Source organism: Mandrillus leucophaeus, unplaced genomic scaffold (assembly GCF_000951045.1).
Source record: "Mandrillus leucophaeus isolate KB7577 unplaced genomic scaffold, Mleu.le_1.0 Scaffold1335, whole genome shotgun sequence".
Taxonomy (NCBI): Eukaryota; Metazoa; Chordata; class Mammalia; order Primates; family Cercopithecidae; genus Mandrillus; species Mandrillus leucophaeus.
Window position 1 is genome coordinate 97,867 of NW_012101294.1, and position 23,863 is coordinate 121,729.

Genomic DNA, 23,863 nt, shown 5'->3' on the forward strand with positions numbered 1-23,863 from the left:
AATAGCTTCAGAAATCTACTCCATTATCCAAAAGGTGACAAATAACAACTAAACTTCCAGGATGCTCATTGCATCACCACTCCTCTACAGCTGGTTCCATGGAAGCATGGAGTGTCCACCAACATACCTGCTACCACCCACAAGGCCGCATCCTCCTACCCACCCAGCATGGTAGACACACAGGGATTGTGACATAAGCAAATACCCTCAGACTGATATATGTAAATGCCAGCCTACGAGCTTCCTGGTAGGGACACCAGCTGTGAAGGCCTCATAACAGCCAACTTCTTGCAACTCTCAAGCTGACGGCCTCACGAAGGGGAGGAAGGACTCCTCCACTGGAGAACTGATAGCAGTATTCTGGTAGAGGAGGCATCAAGAGCCCTAGGAGGCCAGCGGTAATCATGTAGGCGCTATGGAAACTGCTATGTGCGTTTGCTGTCCATGTTGTACATGGCAGAGATGTTGTCCTCAGTTATGCTCCTGTCTGTGCTGCAAGTTCATCTTCACCTCAGAGCGGAACTGCACCTGTTTCCCCTGCCCTTACAAAGATGAGCGGAACTGCCAGTTCTGCCACTGCACCTGTTCTGAGAGCCCCAACTGCCATTGGTGTTGCTGCTCTTGGGCCAATGATCCCAACTGTAAGTGCTGCTGCACAGCCAGCAGCAATGTTAGGTGCTACTACTATGAGAGTCGCTGCTGCCGCAATACCATCGTCACTTTCCGCAAGGGCCACCTCAGGAGCGTCCGTATCTCGTAAGTGTCAGACACTGGATGTGGGGCCACATTGGCTCATGAAAACTAGGGACCACTTGCCAGCTGTGAAGTCCACAGGGCAGGCCAGTGCGCCTCTGAGTTCATTTCTTTATCTAAAAGAAGGAGCTAAGAATTTTGTAGCAATTAACTGTATCCTAAATGGTCACTATGTATGTAGACCATGAGTTCCAAATCTAAGCGCCATTAACTATGAAAATGAGCACTTCACTCCTCTGAACCCCAACTCTCTCATCTGTACAAAATAGTAATAGCTAATAGTTAGTGCTTAAGCAACTTGCCAGGAACTTCATGCATGACCCCAGCTAACCCCTCACCCTAAGTCCACTGTCTCCATGAGGAAACTGAGCCTTTGAGAAGTAAAGTTGCCGCAGGATCACACAGCTGGAAAGATGCAGTCAGGATTGGAACCTAAAATTTGGGATCTTAACTTTAAAATGCTATATTGCAAAATGGAGACAATACCCCCTTCCCATGATATTGTAGATATAAGGATTAATGTACGTGCTTTGTAATCTGTATGTGATATAAAAATATAAACTGCTCTTTCTCTTCCTATGAACTCTTAATACCTGCAACATTTAATGGAAAAGTAAGAATTTCTACAGGGCACTTTTGACCCTGAGGATCATATAAATACCCCATACATCCATGAACTCCTACTACCTTGTTTTTCCCATCCAGAAGTCATAGTACTCAGGGTCTCAATTACGCATTTGGAGTACTAACCCTCCATATTAGGTCCTACATTATCCTCACCTGCTCTACCAAACCAGTCTTTTTACGTCACAGATGAGGGGAGTCTGAAGTAGTAAGAGCACACTTCTTAGAAGGGGAAAGATGACATCACCATAAGATGACAGGATTAGAAGAGGCAGAAAAATAGAAGGCAGTCTGAAGGCTTTCAAGCCTGGAAAAGCAATTCTGTAAGCAAAGGTTCAGTGAATTCAGGGGAAAGATATTATCCATCTTGCAATTAAACATTTAGTAGATGCTTAACAAACATAACTCTCCACCCATGACCCTCTCATAGTGTTTGCATAAATAGGAAATCCAGGGATTCTCGATGCAAGTCTAGAAATCCTAAAGCATGGAAAATAGTGTCCACACTCCTCTCTTAACTACCTCATTTTCTGTGCAGCAGCAGCTGAACCTCTGAGCCCATTTCAACAGGAAAGGGATAAAATTGGTGCTTTAGGAAAATGCCTTAGACTCAGTAGCTCCCCAACGTTATTGTGCATTGAAGTCACCTGGGGATCTTTTAAAATTACTGATGCCTGATCCCCACCCCCAAAACATTGATTTTATTGGTCTGGTGTACCACCTGAGCATCTGAATTAATTAGAATCAACCCCCGCCTTCAGGTGATTCTAATGTGTAGAATGGCCTGCAGGGGGCTAGGAGGGAAGCCAGGAGATTTGACAGGTGATACAGCAAGAATCCAGGTGCAAGAACAGGCCTGATTTTGGGAGAGAGGGGGCTGTGCAGAGGAGCAGAGACAGGATATCTCAGCAAGAAGATAAAAGTGCTGGGCTTGATGACTGTTTTGAAATGGAACCATGGCCACTGAATGCCCCATCCGAGCCTAAGGCTTTTGGAGGATGGGCAGGGATGCTACCACAAGTGTTAGGAGGTCAGCTGTGGGTGCTTTTCTTCAATCTAACCTCTCTCCTGGCTTCTGACCCTCTGCCTCCCCTGTTTCTCATCACCACTTTCTGTTCAGCACCTTGCTTGTCCTGCCTCACTCTGGTCTCATTCATCCCTCTCCATCTTAGTCTTTTTCTCACTTCCTTTTTCACCTCTAACACAGCTACCTAGGCCATTTATACCTATCTCTTAGCCCTGAGACCCCTTTCTCGTCCTCCAACACCTCCCTCCCCCATTCTTCTTTCTTTTTTGTGAAAATGCTAGCTCATGAGCTTCCTAGTAGAGATACCTGCTGTGAAGGCCTCATAGCAGTCTCTCTTTATATTATACCTCCAGTCCTTACTTTTTTAGGAAACTAAAGTCCATCTGGGCACTACATGGACAATTGACCTGTACCTCCAGGTGATCCCTTAAGGACCCATGCAGGAATCTGGGAAAGCAGAGAGGAAACAGAGCTGAGAACATCGAGGCCAGCATGCCTGGAGTTCCCAGATCCCTAAGGGACAAATTTTCCAGGTGCCTTAATCCACACAGGAAGCATTCTCTGTCACCACAGGGCCACTCCATTCCAATATACTTGGGAAGCACCTGTGACTGTCTGGACTCAGACATAGGGAGTGGGGAAGACAGGGACACATAAGGAATGCAAGAAGACAAAAGTAGAAAGAAACACAGCCACAATGTCAAGATTAGTATCCAAATACTATTATGCAAACCGAGGAGATAGCAATAGCGGCAAATTGTGTGCCTATTTACACCTCCATTCCCACAGCTAATTCATTTATTTTTATACATTGCATTTGCTGATTGTAAGTTCTTAGAACAGGCACTTGAATTTTACAAGTATGCTTTTACTCCATAGTTCTTACGATTAAATATATGAAATCAGCCTCAGGCATTAGACAAATGGAGAGCTTTAACACACACAAATGAAACAGTAGAAGCACATACTTTTCACAGACTTGGCCACTATTTTCCTTTACTGTGATTTCTCTCTACTGCAGACATTAGCTGGCTAGTAGCAAAGGGATGTAATTATAGTGGCCACATTTACTGAATGCTTACTATGTACCAGCAGTTAAGCACTTACATGGATTATCTCATTTAGACTTTATAAAAACCTCACAAAGCAAGTAGTACTGTGAGCTTTGATTTATAGTTAAGAAAACTGAACATGAGAGAGGTTTAAAAAAACATCTCAGAAGGTACAACTGTAAAGTGGTGCATTTTTATCACACACGCTCTGCCTCTCAAGCCCAGATCCATTACCATTACCTATTGGTCTGGTTGGCAGACCACACAGGTTCTAGGCTTGGCTCAGGTACAAACTTGCTCTGTGTTCCATCTATGTACAATAAATAATGTCAATGTCCTCCAGGAAAAAAAAAAAAAGCCCTAAGAACACACCTGTAGTTGGACAAGATTGTATTTATTGACTCATTGCAACAAGTGAGAATATAAAGCATGGGAAAGTGTAAAGTACCTTGAAAAGTTATTACAGGATTTGAGCTCATGTTAGGTGAGGACACGGGAGTAAATCTACTGAATATTTTAATAAATCTTATCTAGAAGGTGGGAAGAACAGAGTGACCTGAAAGCTGCTGGAAAAAAAAAGAAAAAAGAAAAAAAACACCAGTTTTTTGGTTTAAAAAAAAAAAAAATCAATCAGGATAGGGGGATGTTGGGTCATTTTCGTGATTTAGACAACGTTCTTGTCTGAGTCCAAACATTATAAAGTGGTCTTCTTTCTGCTTTGATCCAAAGTTACAGAGTGGCCTTCTCTGATACTGTGTTCTTTGATATTACCGATGTCCAACGGAACACCAAGGCCTAGCTGACAACGCCTGACCAGTCTCTGCGGCTTTTCCCTTGCTTAATAACAGCAAGCAGTCGCAGCACACTGGCTGTGTACCATGGACTGCTCTTAGTCCATACAAGCGTTAAACTCAATTTTAATCTTCTCAAGAAACTCTGACATGGGTACTAATTTTATAACAAGGAAACAGGCCGAGAGGTTAACTGGCTTACCTGAGGTCACCCCGCTGAAAAATGGTGGAGACAGGTTGAGAACGCAGGCACCTTGGCACTCAGCTCAGGCTCCTCACCACCACCCTAGACTGCCCCTCAGGAACCAAGAGTTCTTTCAGAGGTAGAGAGGCAGAGCAAGCTCTTGAGCCTGCCTCCTGAAACCCTGCCTTTGCGTCTCCTTTCAGCTCCAAGACTGCCCTGCGCATTGGGAGCAGCGATACCCAGCTGGATGAAGTGAAATCAGTACCAGCCAAGAGCCACCTGGTGAACCACCTCAATTGCCCCATGTGCAGCCGGCTGCGCCTGCACTCATTCATGCTGCCCTGCCATCACAGCCTGTGTGAGAAGTGCCTGCGGCAGCTGCAGAAGCACGCCGAGGTCACCGAGAATTTCTTCATCCTCATCTGCCCAGTGTGCGACCGCTCGCACTGCATGCCCTACAGCAACAAGATGCAGCTGCCGGAGAACTACCTGCGCGGGCGCCTCACCAAGCGCTACATGCAGCAGCACGGCTACCTCAAGTGGCGCTTTGACCGCTCCTCCGGGCCCATCCTCTGCCAGGTCTGCCGCAACAGGCGCATAGCGTACAAGCGCTGCATCACCTGCCGCCTCAACCTGTGCAACGACTGCCTCAAGGCCTTCCACTCGGATGTGGCCATGCAAGACCACGTCTTTGTGGACACCAGCGCCGAGGAACAGGACGAGAAGATCTGCATCCACCACCCATCCAGCCGCATCATCGAGTACTGCCGCAATGACAACGAATTGCTCTGCACCTTCTGCAAGTTCTCTTTCCACAATGGCCACGACACCATCAGCCTCATCGACGCCTGCTCCGAAAGGGCCGCCTCACTCTTCAGCGCCATCGCCAAGTTCAAAGCAGGTCCTCCCCTTCTCCACTCCTTCAGCCTAACTTGTAGTTCAGGAACACATGGGGAAGATGGCGTGGGGCAATCTGCTAAGTGAGTGCCTTAACAGATTCCACCTAGTGGAGCAATCAAGGCACCAGGAAACACTGTGCTATCCTGCAAGTCACTATCCTGGTGTCCGCTCCTGGTAACCACTACCAGTCACTTAACTTCTCCGTGCCTTGCTTTTCTCACCTATGAAATAGGGGAATAGTAGTGACCCCCTCACTGGATTGCCGTGAGGATTAAGTGAGTTACTCTATGTAAAGAATGCAAAAAGTCATATGACAAGTGCATAAAGATTCTATAATCTTGATTATAATCTGCATGTCCTCAGGTCTCATTTTCTCCTTTGGAAAATGAAGACTTTGATCCTATAGTATACTGACGTTCTGTGATGTTCTAAGGTGTTCTGTCACTGTTGGATCGCTTTGGTTTTCCTAAATGTGCAGGGGGAAAGAATTAAGTCAGTGCTGAGGATTATCTCAATGTTAAATTTCCCTCCATGAATTTTTTTCCAAAACTTGCAGATGCCAAAGTAAATAAACTGGCAGCAAACATATAACAACAGGGACAACTCATAACTAGCCAATGGTATTCTAGTCAACAGCTTGTTTTTCCTCTGCATTCTTGTTCGTGGTGATTTGGTTGTTTTATATTGTTACATATAATATTGCTTTAAGTGAAATAATATTTCAGTGATGGTTTCAGTGATGGAACCAAGCATAATAATATTTCACAGGATTCAGCAAAGAGCTCATAATTTCTTGTTTCAGTGACAAAACCAAGTATAATCATATTTCACAGGATTCAACAAAGAGCCACATAATTTCTGGGTATGTCTCTACCTGGTCAGACATTAGAATCCAAAAGATTCCTTTAGTGCCCTTTACCCTCAGGAATAGTTCCTTGTATAAAGGCCAACTTTACGCAGGCCTGTGGAGCACATTTTGTCTAATCTCAATAGTGCTACAGTACAGGCATTAAAATGTCCTCCATGGATAAGCCAACTGTGGTTCAAAAAAATAATTAGGACAGGCAGCTAATAAGTGGCAGATGCAGTCTATTTGACTCCAGTGTCCACCATTAATTCCACAACATTTATTTGACAATTTACTCTGTGCTAAGCAGCAACCAGAATCTGAAGATGAAGAGATTGAAGGGGAGGAAGGGGGAACCACCACCACCATCCATGGTCTGTTTCATTAAGGAGTGGCCTGCAGTCAGTTACCAAAGTGCACCAGATCAACCCAGGCCTTTCCCATTGTCAGATCTGTTAGTCTCCAACATTCAGATAGGCCTATACATTGGGAGGGAGGCAGCTTTTCCTTGAGCTGCACAGAAAGGTCCCACTGGATATAAAGGTGGGTCCAAAACAGGCTTTGCTAATGACCACATCACCCCTGACTTCTCAGCAGCTTCAGGAATACCTCGAGTTTTCTCAATTGCCACATACCTGGAAACATTGCTTGTCAACTGACATTTATTTAATTCTGGAACCACAACCAGGGAATACTTCATATTAAAGGAACCCTGCAGGAGCCACATATTATCAAGAAAATGGTAGAACTGTTGGTTCCAAAAGGGTTTTCTGAAGGTGGGACTCACTGCTTCCCTAGGCCAGGGCTTGTCTGAATTCTTTGGCCAAGCATGGCAAGGGTGCTGCTCTCTACAGCCTATTGTGCCTTCCATCCCTCTGTAGGGAACCTTGTCCTTAATACATGTGAAACTTACGATAGTTTTCTGAGTCCAGGGCACCTAAAAGTCAGACAACAAAGCTCAATTCTAGGTGGGGGGAAAATGCCTGTCCAAATTCCAAGGAACCCAGCAGGTGGAAAGGGAAAAAGGGATAATAGGTAAATTAGATATTAGCTAAAAGTAAATAATTTAACCTTTCATCCTTGACGAAGAAAGAAACAGGCACACAACATTTTTTTAACCAGGGTTCAAACTTGTTCGTGAGCACTTGATTCACTTTTCTGGGAGGTACCATAAATTGGCATTCTAAACAGATCTCCGTGTTATTCAAAAGCAAGTGATCTGGGAATACACATTGAGAAACTTGGGGACCTAGAGAGAAGATCCATTTTAGAAGCTTTACTAAAAACTGATGCCCCTCTCCCATCCACACAGAGGTGCAGGCTCAGCAAGACGGACTTTTAAAAAACTCCTCATGTGATTCTATGGTGCAGGCAAGGTTGAGAACCACTGGAATAAAGGGAGCTCAGAAGTTTAGGTCCCTGCCACTCAAAGTGTGGTTCGAGGACCAGTAGCATCGGCATCACCTGAGAGCTCGTTAGAAATGCAGAATCTCAGGACCCACCCCAGGCCTAGTGCACTAGAATCTGCATCTTTAACATGATCCCAGGAGATTCTCTGGGTTAGCTTCTAAACCTCACTGCACACTGCCTCGCCTGACTTCCTGAGCCCCAATACAGGCTCGTTCATTCAGAATCTTAGCAGGTGAGTCCAAGGGAAGAGGTTTTTTTTTTTTTTTAACACTCTCTCAGGTTAATCTGGTAGTCACAGAGGGCTGAGAGCCACAGCTGAAGCAATTAAGAACCTAGTTTGGAGCTAGACAAATAGAATTAGGGACAGAGCCAAGTTTCTCCCATTTACCTGATGTGTAACACTGTGCAGTCACTTCACTTCTCTGGGCCTCAAGCTTTTTCATCTATAAGTGGAAACAATATCTTCCTTGTAAGAAGATATATGTGATATATAATAACATATGGATCTGGTCCATAAAAAGTGTTTAATAAATAACAACTAGTTTTAAGTGTATTACCTAAAAAGAGAGCTTGATTTGACTTCGTTTAAAATCAGCTCTTGCAGAGCTTTCATATTTGTAGAAGTTTGGGATGGGACATTTCTGGCTTCCTCTGTCTTTTTTCTCCTCCTGGAGATGCCTTTTTCCCCTCATCTAAGAAATTTTTATCCTGTTTCTCAGGACTTTGCCCTACATAAGCCTAATTAATCCCTCATACAGCAAGAAATTTCCTATCCAAGTATCTTTAACAGTAGGTAACTATTGAATAGTCAAAGAAAATAATGCACAAAGTAGAATTCTGGCTGCCATAGTCACAGTGCATTGGGGAGGGCAAGAAGCACTTCTCAGCACTGAAATCGCACCCTAGTAGTTTCCCTTTCAGTCTCACCTGCATCACCTCATCTTTTCTGAGCCACTGTGAGAAAGGAGATGGCAAGAAAACAGTGGGGCTTCAGGGAGTTAGCCAGAGAGTGACACTGCTGGCATTCACCAATGAGATGTTAGAAGACAGAAAAGAATGGCTTTTACTCAACAAATACATTTGCTCACCTCTACACACCATAGTCATAGTGGTAATGTGGTCCCTGTTCGCATGATCTGACAGAACTCTAGGGTTTCCCATACTCAAGTGCACACCCTTGTTATAATGACCACCACTCACAGAAGTCCAGCTTCCTATGAACCAGGATAGTGTTATGAACCAAGTCCACTCACAGAAGTCCAGCTTCCTATGAACCAGGATAGTGTTATGAACCAAGTCCAAAAATAGCTAGTCATCCCTACTTCTGAGTAAAATTTAGTGAGGATTATTGCCCATCAATTCACTGAAGAGTTTACCTTCATGAGAAGAATCGTATCTGTAGAAGATTGACATTCTTCTAACGGCCACAGAAGGTTGATATTCTTCAAATTGCTCCTTAATGCCTCAAATCCTCTAAAGCTAACAAAGGTATTCATTTCACCTTTCACATAAAGCCCATTTCACAGATAGAGATGTGCCACATGCTCACCCTGCTATAGCATCCTTCAATTATAGTATCTTTGGATTTTTTCATAACTTGAGCACAGATGCCCTCTCATAATCACATCCATATCCTTAGTGCCTAAAAGATACATGGCATGTAACAGGACTCCAGTAAATGTTTGTTGAATGACTGAGTGAACTTAAAATCCAAATACCATATGAGGGGCACAAGATAAATTGGTTTTCCTTGAAGTGTGACAGCAGACTCTTTTTTGAAAGCAGTGGGGGAAAGGCAAAGAGAAGTGACATAGCTGAACCACAAGACAAACAAAGGGGGGAAAGGGCATGTAAGAGAGCCACCTCAATGAAGGGAAGCTTTGCTAATTTCCCACTGTTGTATAGGGCTGGAGGCTTAGCGAATGATGCAAGACAACCTTTAGAAGTAGTCAGCAGAAACTTAGTTCTTCCTCTCACCATTGCAAAAGCTTAGGTTTCCGACAGGGAAAAGCAGGCACCAGTCACTTTGTGACTTCACCTCTTCTCAAGTCCAACTTGCAGACAATTGAAATCTGGTAAAAACCAATATCAAGGGTGGGCTTGAACTTCCAGTCTCAGACCCAAGGCCATAGGGATTACTGTTACAAGATAGAAATATCCCAGGGAAGGATCAGAGGGAGAAGAAGGGGAAGGTGTACTAAGGAGGCCAAATTCATTTCATAAACCTATTCTAGCCTGTTTCAGCCCAACTACAAGTGCCTTCCCTCCCTCTTCGTTCACCTCCTTGGAGCCTAGGGTAATTTGTTCTAGCTTGCTACTGGCTTTGACACCTGGGGAGATGAAAATTTTAAAAGTAACTAACTTGGCATTTTTGCAGTCCGATATGAAATTGATAATGACCTAATGGAATTCAACATCTTAAAAAACAGCTTTAAAGCTGACAAGGAGGCAAAGCGAAAAGAGATCAGAAATGGCTTTCTCAAGTTGCGCAGCATTCTTCAGGAGAAAGAGAAGATCATCATGGAGCAGATAGAGAATCTAGAAGTGTCCAGGCAGAAGGAAATTGAAAAATATGTGTATGTTACAACCATGAAAGTGAACGAGATGGATGGTCTGATCGCCTACTCCAAGGAAGCCCTGAAGGAGACTGGCCAGGTGGCATTCCTGCAGTCGGCCAAGATCCTGGTGGACCAGATTGAGGATGGCATCCAGACCACCTACAGGCCTGACCCACAGCTCCGGCTACACTCAATAAACTGCATGCCCTTGGACTTTGTTGAGCTTTCCAGTGCCATCCATGAGCTCTTCCCCACAGGGCCCAAGAAGGTATGCTCCTCAGGGGACTCACTGCCCTCCCCCTACCCCGTGCACTCAGAAACAATGATTGCCAGGAAGGTCACTTTCAGCACCCACAGCCTCGGCAACCAGCAGATACACCAGCGAAGCTCCTCCATCTTATCCTTCAGCAACACTGAGGAGAAGGCCAAGGTGGGTCTGGAGGCCTGTGGGAGAGCCCAGTCAGCCACCCCCGCCAAACCCACAGATGGCCTCTACACCTACTGGTGTGCTGGAGCAGACAGCCAGTCTGTACAGAACAGCAGCAGCTTCCACAACTGGTACTCATTCAACGACGGCTCTGTGAAGACCCCGGGCCCAATTGTTATCTACCAGACTCTGGTGTACCCAAGAGCTGCCAAGGTAAGAAAAGTTCTGGGCCCAGTGGGGAAGGTGGGAGGGTTTGGGGTACAGAGTAGAAGTGAGTAGTCAGGAAAAGTTGCACTTATCTCTTTGACCTCTAGGATCTGGTCACTCAAATCTGCTTCTCTAGACTCTTTGTGGTCATCCCATTCAAAAGGGATAAGTTCCGGGAATCTTAAGTAACCCAAGATTAGCTTAAACCAAACAGTCAATATATTTAACTTACAGTCATAAATATATCTGAAAGCCCTACCTCCACTGCAAAGGCAACTTCTCAACTGAAAGAGAACCCAATTTGGGAACCAAAGTAATTTGAAGACACTACTTGGCAGTGTAATGTTTCCCAAAGGAAAGCCTGTAATAGAGACAGCACAGAAATTGGAGTTACAAATGCAGGCGCCATTACCTACCAGCTGTTTCCTCTAAATTGCTACCTTTCCTAAAGCAAATATCCAGACTCTCTATGATTTGGAAAAATTGGGAGGATCATCCCCGATGAAATTTCAACTCTTCTGAGATTCAACCCGCCTTGAAGGCAGAGAGTGAAGAGTGGGGTCTCTCACAGATCTCTATAAGCACCATTGCCTGGCTTCAAGGGACATGACTTCCCTTTGACCCTCTTGACCTAACATGAACAACATGAACAAATGACCTTTTCTTTAACATACCTTTCAAATCTAGTTGAACCCACATTGAATTGTTTGTAGAACACTTTATTAAGGTTTATGGAGGAAAAAAATTAACGTGCAATGAAATATTCTATTTGAGTGCCTCTTTCCTCCTCTTGAATTTTTTTCTAGAGTCAGCCCATGTCCTGCTCCCATGTGGCAGAGTTCATCTTTTGTCTCTCATAATCTGAGAACACTCCCAAAGACTTTTAGATCCTTGAGTTCTAAACTAGCAGTTCTCAAACATCGATGTGCACCTGGGGATCTTGTTAAAATGCAGATTCTATTTTAATAGGTTTCAGTGGGGCCTGAGATTCAGTTTCTCACAAACTTCCAGGTGCTGCCAGTGCTGCTGTCTACAGCCCACACTTTATTATTAAGGATCTAAAAAACGAAGGCCAGACACAGACCAAGCTCTACTTTTCCATTCTCCTGACACATCATAATCTATGTTTTGTTGTCTATAACTGACACAAAAAACAACCTATACTTTGCAAGATAGAACATTCCATGGGCTATTGACATAATGAAGTGTTTCTGCCCTTCACATAAGCAATGCCCATAACTGAGCAGCTGAACTACATTTCCAAATGATACTAGATCAGCAAGGCCTATAGTGTATGCTTATTACCTCAGGGATAGCACTGGGTCTCATCTCCTGACCAACTCAGACCTCTTGAGAAGTTGGCAGGCTCTTGCTATGGAGCCAGAGGATTGGTAGTATCTGCTCTATACCTGGGCATGGAAAACAGTCACCCCATGCCACCTATTAGTCACCCCTGATGAGCTCAAAAAAGGGACCTAGGCAAAACAACTCAGTCAAGTCATTTGCTGTCAAAAGAGGACACCTAAACCTATTTCCAGACAGTGATATTTGATTTTTAAATATCATTGATTCATATTTTAGGATAATGGAATGGACTTCATACAGGAATCATAGTGCTTAGCAATGCAGAAGATTAAGTCTATGTTAACATCACTCTCAAATCTTTAGGATTTTAGCATGGAAAATATTCTAAAACTTAATGTTGTAACTTTTCAATATGTACTGTCAATATCCTAGAGATTTTTTAAACTCAATTTTAGTTCTAGGAATCTCTTCCAAGAAAATTCTTAAAAATTCAGACAAATATTTATGCCCAACAGTATTTATTACAGCATTTATTTATTAGAGTATAAAATTAGAAACAACCTAAATGTTCAACCATAGAAGGATTAAATTATTTCGGGAGAAATTTTAAAGATGGTAGTTTACTGAATTTTTAATGATTTAGGAAAACATACAACATAAGTAAAAGAAAATAGAAATCAAAGCAACATAATCCAAGTTATATATATATATGTTTGTGTGTGTGTGTGTTCTGAAATTACAAAGAAATAATAATGAATTAACTGAATTGTGAGATTACGAGTGATGTTTATTTTCTTCCCCTCTATTTTTCAGTATTTTTCAAGCAGGAGGACAATTGTCACCTCCACGTTGGCTGACAGTAACAGTCACAAACCTTCTGTTTGTGAAACTCATTACAAGCATGATGCCAGGCCTCATCACACAGCCTTTCAAGACTTGTGCATGGTCTAATTAAAAGTCTTCGGCAGCTACAGGGGATAGGGTCAGCTTAAACTCACCCCACAGATAGTCAACATCACAAATCTTTAATGGAAAGAAAACTGAATGATGTATACTAGTACCACACCAGTATGTTCATTTCTTCCATAGGTTTACTGGACATGTCCAACAGAAGACGTGGACTCTTTTGAGATGGAATTCTATGAAGTCATTACTTCCCCTCCTAACAACGTACAAATGGAGCTCTGCGGACAAATTCGGGACATAATGCAGCAGAATCTGGAGCTGCACAACCTGACCCCCAACACAGAATACGTGTTTAAAGTTAGAGCCATCAATGATAATGGTCCTGGGCAATGGAGTGATATCTGCAAGGTACTGTGTACATTATTTCTCAGATTTTTTTTTCTATGATAGGTTCTGGATGAGACCCTGTTAAGATGATCATGAGATTATAGAACTCACCATGGGACTCTTCCTCTAAGCACAGAACATTTGTTAACTTGAGGCCAAAGAGAGGGCTGCTGGCCTCAACCAGACTTCGCAGATGAAGCCTGAGAATTGTTCTATTTGATTCAAAAACATTTGTTCTAGGCATTGTGTAGAGATGTAGAGATTCAGAGGAAAACAAACATAATCCCTGCCTTCAAGGTGCTCAGGGTCCATAAAAAAATAAGTGTTGTGTGAGAAGGATATGAAATGATTGTGGTATGAGAAAGATAAAAATGAGGTGCTATTCTCAGGCAAGGATGGGTGCCAGATTTAACAAATAAAAATATAGGATGCCCAATTAAATTTGAATTTCTGGCACACAATAATTTTTATAAAATATGTCCAGTGCAATATTTAGGACCTATTTATACTAAAAACAATTGTTCATCTGAAAGTTGAGAAACTGCCACTAAGCAGGTCAGTGTGGGTTCCAAAAAAGAAAGGACAAAATTATTCCTATCTTCTTTGTGATCCAAGACTGATTCTTCTTTGTATCTCCAGGGAATACACATTCATGAGTATAATTTTACTGATATGAAAAGGAGAAAGAGAATAAAAATACCAAGACTGCCCAGAGCTGCTCTCTTACCATATAACCATAAGGATGTTCTTTGGAATCAGGGTCGATTATGTCTTAATCAGGAATTCTTTAGAAGCAAAAAAAAAAAAAAAAAAAAAAATCCATTCATTTCAGCTTTTGATAAGATAAATTTATGACAAAGATAGAGACCACTCCTAGGAGATGCATCTGATCTGATACCCAAGGGAACTAGAGAGTTATCAGTTTCTCTCCCTCTCTCTCTTTCTCTTCTCTTCGTCTCTCCCTGCTTCCTTCTCTCTCTCACTCTCTCATTCTCTTTGCTTCTCTCTGGATCTGCACCATTTGTGGCTAGCCCTTAGTTTCTGCTCCCTAAAATTCAGCTTGTATATGGTTTTGAATTGTCATGGCCCAACCTCTGTGTGACCTTAAAGCTCCAATGCCCAACAGCATCTGACCAACCATACTGTCTTTGTTTCCTTAGTCAAATGTTCGAGGAAAAGAATCCAACTGGTTGCTACCTCTAGTAATAAAGGCAAAGCAGGAGTAAGGGTGGTCAGTATACCAATATCAAATCTCCTAGGGTGGGACTACTCATCCTGGTTGCCAGCCCCCGGGGGGGGGCATGCTCTACCTCATAGAGTCCAGCACCCATAGACACACACACACACAGAGAGAGAGAGAGAGAGAGAGACAGGTCAAACCTGGCACAGGAAGGGCGTGGGATGGGGAATTCTGCTAGTCACTCCTCCTGCCAGCCTCCAGCCAATTACACTGCTGCTCAGTTGCCCCAAAGTCCTTCTCATTCTTGATACCCTTCTCTTCAGAGCATGGAATGGGAATGCTCATGGCTGCCCCACATCCGCATGTCTTCTTGACTATGGATTTTTCCTTTCTTCTAATCCCATCTGCCTTCTCAGTTTTTAGGAATTCCTCAAAATTGTCTTGCCCATGAAGGGCACTCAGTGCTGTTGCTAAATAAATATATATATAATTTTCAGATGCCAGGGAAGGAACAGGTGGAGATACCAAAGTATGTCATCAGTCACCACCTCAGTCCCTCTTGGCTTTTCTTAGGTAGAGGTTTTTGTTGCCCTCTGAAACTATGGACGCCTTGAGAACAAAATTCACATCTAATTCATGGTTCTTTCTCCCACAGTGCTTACCACAGCACTTTGCATATAGCAGGTTCTTAATGGTTATTGAATGAGTATATGAGTGAAAATGTGACCAAATAAATGAACATATAAAGAATGTCTAAATTAAAGAGCTAAGAAATAAATTGATAAATAAAATTAATAATTACAAAGTACCATAAGATGCCTGAAAGCTGTTAAGTGTTTTATACAATCAGTCAAGAAATGACATTCCCCTTGAAACTGTGTTTATGTGATTAATTTGCCCTCCCTGTAACAGAAGGAAATGCATTCCAGTCCCTTTCTTTTTTACACAATATCTAAATGAGCAGAGCCCTAATTAATGAGGTTTTCTGAAAGCTTCATTTTTATCTGACTTGAGGAGCTGCAATATAGATTTTTCCTTCAGAAGCAATTCTTCCTCCCTTCTTTGTGATTATATTAGCATTCCAGAGGAAAGACTGGTTTCCTTAACATTTGTCATGATTTGCATAAGTAAAGCCTTCAATACCAAATGAAAATAAGATGTGTGTTTGAATGACATTTATAAAGTTTCATAAAAGTAATGACTTCATTTCTTTCCTATAAAATCAAATTTTTTTCCTTGGCATCAGTTCTATGCAGGTATTCCTGAAAGGTTTCACTTAAAATGTTGCAATGAGGCAGCAGAATCATTTCTTATTCAAAATGTAATATTCTTATCACATGTATTTTTGTTTTAAAAAGTGAAATAACACCTTTTATGTTTTATTTGCATAATCTAGGACTTGGTTTTTAAGAGATGTATTTGGTGTATAATACATGCAGCAAGAAAATTAACTTTAATCATTTTGAAAGATCCTTTTTGAAAGTCATCTTTATGTCAGATGGGGTATATTCACTATCACTAATCATCCCAACCACTGGGAAAGGAGGGAGTGATTGCTTCCATTTTACAGATAAGAAAAATGAGGCTGTAAGAAGCAAAGTGGCCTCATGGAAGGAAGCAAAGTGTCAGGCCTCATGGAAGGACGAGGTGAGTGGACACCTTGGTCCGCATCCAAGCCCACAGCCCTTTCTTCCCCCATACCACAATCAGATAGAACTAAGTCTGGAACAGGGTAGGCTCAGCCCTGGGGACATAGTACTTTACTCTGGGAGAATGATGTCAAAGCCAACAGCAGGGAGGGCTGAACTTTTATTTTTTGAAAGTCAACATTATGCATTGAAAAGAGCATTGTATTTGGTCTTGTGTGCCTGGATTCAAGTCCCAACTCCACTAGCTGCAAGTCCATGAGGATAGGTGTTGGTCTTACACACCCTTCTGTGCCCATTGTCCCTAACTGAAAGCTTCTAACGTCAAAGAGCCTAACTAGTATTTTTGAAGGGTAGAGAAATGTGTTTTTAGGTAAGTCATGTACGTGTTGACCTCAGTTTCTTCTCCTGCTCTTCCTCTGGTCCTCAATATATCTGTTGACCATCATTCCCATTTCTGAAAACAGTCTCCTTAGTTTGACTCACTGTCCTCCTCTGACTTTATATCTCAGCTGACTTCCATGAAAGTTTTCCACAACAAATCTAACTGCCCATCTGTGTTTTAGTTTCCTATTGTTGTTGTAACAAATTAGTAGTTTAAATAATATAAATTTTTTATTTCCTTACAATTCTGAAGAAGTCCAAATGCGTTTCACTGGGTAAAATCTGTGTCCGCCGTATTGTGTTCCTTCTGGAGGACCTGAGGGAGAATACATTTCCTTGCTTTTTTCCAGTTTCTAGAAGCCACCCGCATTCCTTTCATGCCCCTTCCTGAATCTTCAAAGCCAGCAATATTGGGCTGAGTCCTCACACTAGCATCTCTCTGGTTCTCTTCCACCTCCATCTTCTACCTTGAAGGTCCCTTGTGATTGCATTGAGCCCACCTGATAATTCAGGCTAGTCTCCCTACCTGAAGACCAGCTGGGCCAGGTGCAGTGGCTCACACTTGTAATCCTAGCACTTTGGGAGGCCGAGGGAGGAGAATCTCTTGAAGCCAGGAGTTTGAGACCAGACTGGGCAACATGGCAAAATCCTGTCTCTACTAAAAATAAAAAAAAAGTCAGCCGGGTGTGGTGGTGTGTGCCTGTCATCCCAGCTACTCGGGAGGTTGAGGCACGAGACTCGCTTAAGTCTGGGAGGCAGAGGTTGCAGTGGGCGAAGATCATGCCACTGCACTCCAGCCTGGGTGACAGAGTGAGACTCCAAGTAAAAAAGTAAAAAAGACCAGTTGACTAGCAACCTTAATTCCTCTTTGCTCTGTGTGTAACATAACATATTCAAAGATTCTGGGATGGACATCTCTGGGGTCCATTATTCTGTCTACCACAGTGCGTAAAGTGGATGTCCTTGGTGTCTGATGTAGCTCAGGAAGTAGTCCTGCCAGCTGCCCTGAATCTCTGCAGTGCTGCTGTCTTCCTACTCAGCCTGTGCTCCTGCTGAAACCCCAGCCACACAGCAGGACTGCCTGTCCATCATGAAATTCCCTTCCTGATTTTTCCTCTTCCTGCTGCAGACTCTCAGGGTGAGCCACACACCTTCAAAGATTAGGGTTGGAGGTCATTCAATCTGAATGACCACCAATATTTCACACTCAGAATAACTACCCCAAGCCTACCCGCACAGCCACCCACACACTCATAGTGGCTCTGTGCCCTAAAAGGAAACCAAGATGGTTTGCATTCTTTATCTTCTTAGAATTTATTCTTTTCCAAAGAGCTCCTGACCTTTCATGTAAGTAGAACCCTGTTGGTCCTTCCTTTACTTGCCCTGCAGATAGGCTTGAATCCTGGAACAAGTATAATTTAGGATCATGCTGGACCTGATTTCTTTTTAACCTCATGTACAGAGGTCTGAATTAATTATACACCTCAGTTATGGTCCATCGTTAGCACTGATCTATACAAAGATCTATTCTTATTTATATATTCCCTTTTGTGACATTCATTCTGTTTTATGTGTTCTTCCATGATTTGCATTGTTGTTTTCAATGTGTCATTAATTTACACAATTAGCATTGTGTTACATATCTTACTTTGTCTCTTCCCTGTTTTTCTTAAATGTGTTTTTATGTTCCATCCATGTTGTTATGGGCATTTTGTCTTTTATTCCTTATAATACATGATCTTTCAGAATGTGCATTTGTTCACCGCATGTTACCTCTCTATTTCAGGCAGGATGGACACCCAGGTGACCTCCAATAATGCTGTGGTGAACAGCCTTATATATGACACCTTATGGACACGATAGGGGTGTAAGGGTTCTCTGACTTATTGATCAGTTTGCTAAGGCTTCCATAAGAAAATGCCACAGACTAGGTGGCTTAAACAAAAATTAGTTTTTGCACAGTTCTCGAGGCTGGAAGTCTAAGATCAAAATGTTGGCAGGGTTGGTTTCTCCTGAGACCTCTCTCCTTGGTTCACAGATGGTCACCTTCTCACTGTGTTCTCACATAGTCCTTCCTCTGTGCACATGCATTGTGATATCTCTCTGTGTTTAAATTTCCTTTTCTTATAAAGACAAAATTTAGGTTGGATTAGGGTCCACTTTAATGGCCTCATTTTAATTAAATCACCTCTTTAAAGGCCCTATCTCCAAATACAGTCACACTCTAAGTACTGGGGGTTAGGGCTTCAACATATAAATTTGGGGTCAGGTGCAATTCACCCCATATTAGATACATATTATGAGTGAAATTTCTAGGCCACTGACATGTGGATACTTAATTTGACCACATCCATGTACACTTCCATAAGGAGTAGATTAGAGCTACTATACCCTAGGCCCCACCTACATTTAGCAAGATCCAACTTTCTATTATTTTGCTAGCCCAATAGGTATAAAATGATATGTCCTTATTATTTTAAATTTAATTTTATATTTTTGTTAGTTTTCAGGATTTTCTTTTCTGTAAAGGACCTGTTGATATCCTTCACCCAATTTTCTATTGCATTTTTCTTTTTCTAAGTGATTTATAGGATGTCCTTATATATTCTAGGTAGTGGTTTTAGACATTGCTATTATCTTCTCTTCTGACATTTGCCTATCAGCTTTGTTCATAGTGTACTTCATAAAATAGCAGAAATATTTAGTTTTGGTATAATCAAAATCATCAATTATTTTTTCCTTATGGCTTAACCTTTTGAAGTTTTATTTAAAAAGTCCTTTCTTAGGATTAGATCACAAAGATAACCTTCTATATATTCTTTTATTAAATTTACAGTTTCACCTTTCAAATTTAGCTATTTAATCCGTTCAGACTCTGCCTTTGTATGTATCAAATGTATGTATGTACTCTGCCTATGTAGTCTTAGGTAGGGATGTTCTTTTCCACCAAGTAGTGAACCAGTTTTCCCAATACCATCTACCAAGCAATGTCTATTCTTCATATTTATACAATGGCAATGCCACTTTTATATTCAGTTTCGATATATTTAGGGATATGTCTCTGAGCACTCTATTACATGCCACGGGTCTATATTCCTGCTCTTATATCAATACCATACTTGCTTTATTACTTTTGAACCTCAGCTTTCTGCCATGTCTATATGAACTGCTAAGGTAAGTATGCACATTACCCTTCTTTCTTTTTTAGAAATTATTTAGCTAGTCATAGAAATATATTTCTTCATATACATTTTGGAGTAACTTGAATTCTTAGAAAACATTCAGATAGAATTTATTCAGAAGGCATTGTGTTTCTAAATTAATTTGGAAACAAATGGTATTTTTATAATATGTTTGAACATTTACTCAAACCATAGTCTATGTTCTTTACTGGGGTGTTTAAGTTTTCCTACATAGGTACATGTATTCCTGGTTAAACTAGACTGTTTAGAGATCTAACATGCAGCATGAGGACTACAATTAATAATATTGTATTGACAGAAAATTTGTTAAGATTTTAGGTGCTCTTTTCACACACACACAAAAAGGTAACTATGTGAGATGATGGGCATGCTAATTTGCTTGCCTGTAGTAATTATTTTACTTTGTATACATATGTCAAAACATCATGTTGTATACCATAAATAAATAAGCCAAATAGTTTACAGACTGTTGATATTATGAATGTTATTTTATTATATTTTCTAATAGATTACCAGTTTAGAATAAAGACTATTTCTGTTTGTAGGGTAATCTTGATTCCAGCAGTCTCAAAAACTCTCTTACTATTCTGAGACCCAATCTGCTATTTCTGCTTTTTTTTCCAGGCATATGATCCTATCTCCTATAAAGAATGATGGTTTTATCTATTTACTTACAATTCTTGCAACTCTATTTCTTTTTCTTTCCTTATGACTTTGGCCAGAACCTTGAGTCATACATAAAATTGTGGCAGTGTTAGTAGATATCTTTGTCTTATTCCTGATATTAACGTTTCTCCATTGAGTTATTTTTATTTAGTTTGTATGGTATATAATCCTTATTAAGTTAAGGAAAATTACTTCTACTTCTAAGTTTCTGAGAAATAGGTACTTATTAAGTTTTTTGCATTATTTGAGGTAATTACATGATTTTTCTCCTTCAGGCCATTATTCATGAAGTGAATTACATTGATTGATTTTTCTGATACTAAATTCCACTTCCATTCATGGAATAAATCCTGTGTGTTCATGATGTATTACTTTTTAATACAGTTGACTTCGGTTAGCTCATATTTTATTTCAGATTATTGCATCTATAATTATAAGGGAATTAGACTCAATTTTTGCTTATATTGTTTTTATCTGGTTCTGGAATCAATATATCACAAGCTTCATAAAAAGAGCTGGGAAACTTTTGCTCTTCTATTTTCTAGAATAACTCTTTCTTAAGAGTTTGGTAGAATTCATCTGAAAAGCAATATGAGCCTGGGACATTTGGGGCAGGGAAGAGATGTCAACTATCATTTCAATTTCTTTAATATTCCAAGTTTTGTTTTTCTGTTTCTTCTGTCCTCCTTTCTACCTGATTCCTTTGTTCATAGACACACCTCAATTCTCACTGCTCCATTTTCACATCACATACAGTCTTTATCTTTGAAGATTCTGACTATACTTTAAAGCAAAACCTCAATCTCCTATTTATGAGTTAATTCCTAGCCCCTCATAACACCATTCCATCTTCCTCATGCCCTCTGATAATTCTGTGTGTATCTTAGACATTATTTATACTACTTTTATCAGGATTATCTCTATGCATTATTTCCATTTCTATTCAGCAATGGATAATCTAATATCATGTATATAATATGACCTTTGCCTTGCATGCAGCCCTGTGTTCTCTAAAACCAAAAATTTTGTAAAAGTAGACAGCATAATGCTAATAAGGGTCTGGCTTCTTTGTTTTTGCCCTTTCCCTTTATATACAAATATAGAAGGTTAAAAGCTTTGTACATAGAGACCTGTGCCCTGTATAAACATTCCTCTTCACTATCCAAACCTCACCCCCATTCCATCTCAAGTCCTCATTCACCTCAGCAGAACCCATTGATCCAGTGGACTGTCTCATCCCTGGGTCTCGATCTCACTCCATAAATGTTTGGGGGGAAGGAATGGGAATGCTGCCAGACCAGACTAGTGAAGAAACCCAGTATCTTCAAGGTAAGACATGGAGGGCAACAGCTAAGCTAACTTGGTGAGATTTCTAGGAGGGTTCTTCTTACCCCTCGTGCCCAGTACAGTCTTTCTTTTTCAGGTAGCACTGACCATTCACTGTGATTAAAGATAGTATGAAATGTTTCTGCTAGCATCAAAGGAAAACAATTCGCAGATTTACAAATTATAGTTCTATTCACTGTTCATCTACTTCTCTAAGAATCTTCTCTTTTCCATAACTAGTGTTGGGACTACAGAGATGAAATACTGTCATTTCCCCCACACCCCAATCAAGGTGCTCATGGTCTGGTAGGAAAATCAGACACATTAGCTGAAACTTAACAACTGATAAGAGCTGTGACAGAACCAAGTTCTAATGACTGAGGAAGGATACAGGGGATCCTCTATGGTGAAGCTCACCTGCGGTCCAGCCCCCTCACTGTCATCAGCACTCAATCACATAAGCTACCCTAAAAGGAAGTAGGATCTGACCTGTGGAATCACAATCCCAGCACACTGTAGCCGTGGGACTTTGGGAAAGCTGCCTGGTCCTTCTGAGCCTCAGCTTCTTCGTCTATAAAGTGGTGCCAACAGCACTGGCCTCATGTGGTTGTCGTGAGGAGTTAATGAAATGATGTGTGTAGTGTCTGGCATGCAGAAGGGCCCGGGCTACTGGGAGCTGTTGTCTATTGGGTGCCATGACTCTTTGCTTCTGATTGCAGGTGGTAACACCAGATGGACATGGGAGGAACCGAGCTAAGTGGGGCCTGCTGAAGAATATCCAGTCTGCCCTCCAGAAGCACTTCTGAGCCCCTTCAGAGCAGGAAGCAACCTCAGACTCATCACAAAGTAGACATATATACACACACATATGTATGTATATTTTTCTCACCACATTCTTCAAGGAGGTTGTAGAAAAATGTTTCCGTGACCTCTCAGCTTTCCAACAGTAATCTTGTAAGAGCTAATAAAAGGAAATACCTGACATGGCTTGCTGTTTGTTCAGTGACAGCTATTCGTTATGATGGCAGTAATAAGCAAGACAGTCAGTAAGTCTGTATGTTTCCATCTGCTCAGGTCTAGTCCTAGGCTCAGAATTCTGTGGTGTTTTGTAGGAGCACCACCCAGCTTCTGGATGGTAAAAAGAGCACTGTATTTTGCAGTCAGGACCCCCTCGGTGTGCATTCTAATGCAGGCCTAACTAGCTTTGAGTGTTTGGGCAAGTCGCTGATTGCCGCGGAATTCATTACCTCACCAGGTAGTCTATTTTAAGTAGCCAACATTAAAATGTTTTTCCTAATTATTGAACTTGAATTTGCCTTTTCACAACTTTCAGCCCATGGTCTGAGGTCTACTCTAAGTCATAAGGAATGAGAGCCCTCCCTCTTCTCCTTCTGGACATAGCAAAGGAAGAACGGTAGAATGCCCGGTTAGAGGATCCGCTATGGTCATTTGAAACAAGGCATGGAAGAATGACAAAATCATGTATCAGCTCCAACCTCGCTGAACTGAACTTGGCCTTTCAGACAATATGAAGTCCCTAGAATTTCTTGTCATACAAGGCCCCATCTGCCAGAAATGACCCTCTACTGAACCCCACACCATTTCTTCCCAGAAAGGACCACCTGTCTTTCAAGACTCAGCTCCACCACTTTCCCCAGTGATCCTCCAAATGAGGATGACACCTTTCTCCCCTGGGTCCCCACTAAACACAGGGCCCTCCTGTCTCACCCCTATTCCCCATAGAGACACCCATTCCAGCCCTATGATACTTAGGAACCCTTATTTGCCCTGAGTCTTAGAGCAGAGATGGTGTCTCATTCATCTTCTATCCTCAGTGCTTGGGACAGTGAGGCACACATTACATGTTAGTACCAGGAGGGACACACCACAGCTGAAAGGCTGACACATAGAATGACTCTCCTCTGAACATCCCCAGGTGCCAGTTTGCACATGAAGGTTTACACACAGAACTGGGACTACCCATGAAAAGGACCAGGCAGTAACTGGTCTCCATTTCCTCTAACGCCATCCTTTTCAGGAGCTGTGCAACGGGCAGATGTGGTCAGCCCATCTAGCTTCA

The 23,863-nt window shown here is 41.8% G+C and overlaps 1 protein-coding gene across 1 annotated transcript; it reads left to right on the forward strand.

Annotated features, from left to right (window-relative positions):
* Window positions 1-209: 209 nt before the first annotated feature.
* Window positions 210-22,765, forward strand: TRIM42 (tripartite motif containing 42). Its single transcript, XM_011973040.1, has 5 exons — window positions 210-756; window positions 4,635-5,332; window positions 9,966-10,786; window positions 13,175-13,399; window positions 22,503-22,765. The coding sequence occupies exons 1-5, from the start codon at window positions 416-418 to the stop codon at window positions 22,587-22,589; spliced, it is 2,172 nt and encodes a 723-aa protein (XP_011828430.1). The 5' UTR covers window positions 210-415; the 3' UTR covers window positions 22,590-22,765.
* The last annotated feature ends 1,098 nt before the right edge of the window (window positions 22,766-23,863 follow it).

Bases quoted from the DNA above. Each gene is read 5' to 3' on its own strand.
- TRIM42 (XM_011973040.1), top strand. From the start codon at position 416: ATGGAAACTGCTATGTGCGTTTGCTGTCCATGTTGTACATGGCAGAGA. The intron at 5,333-9,965 runs GTCCTCCCCTTC...GCATTTTTGCAG, and splicing joins CATCGCCAAGTTCAAAGCAG to TCCGATATGAAATTGATAAT. The intron at 13,400-22,502 runs GTACTGTGTACA...TTCTGATTGCAG, and splicing joins AATGGAGTGATATCTGCAAG to GTGGTAACACCAGATGGACA.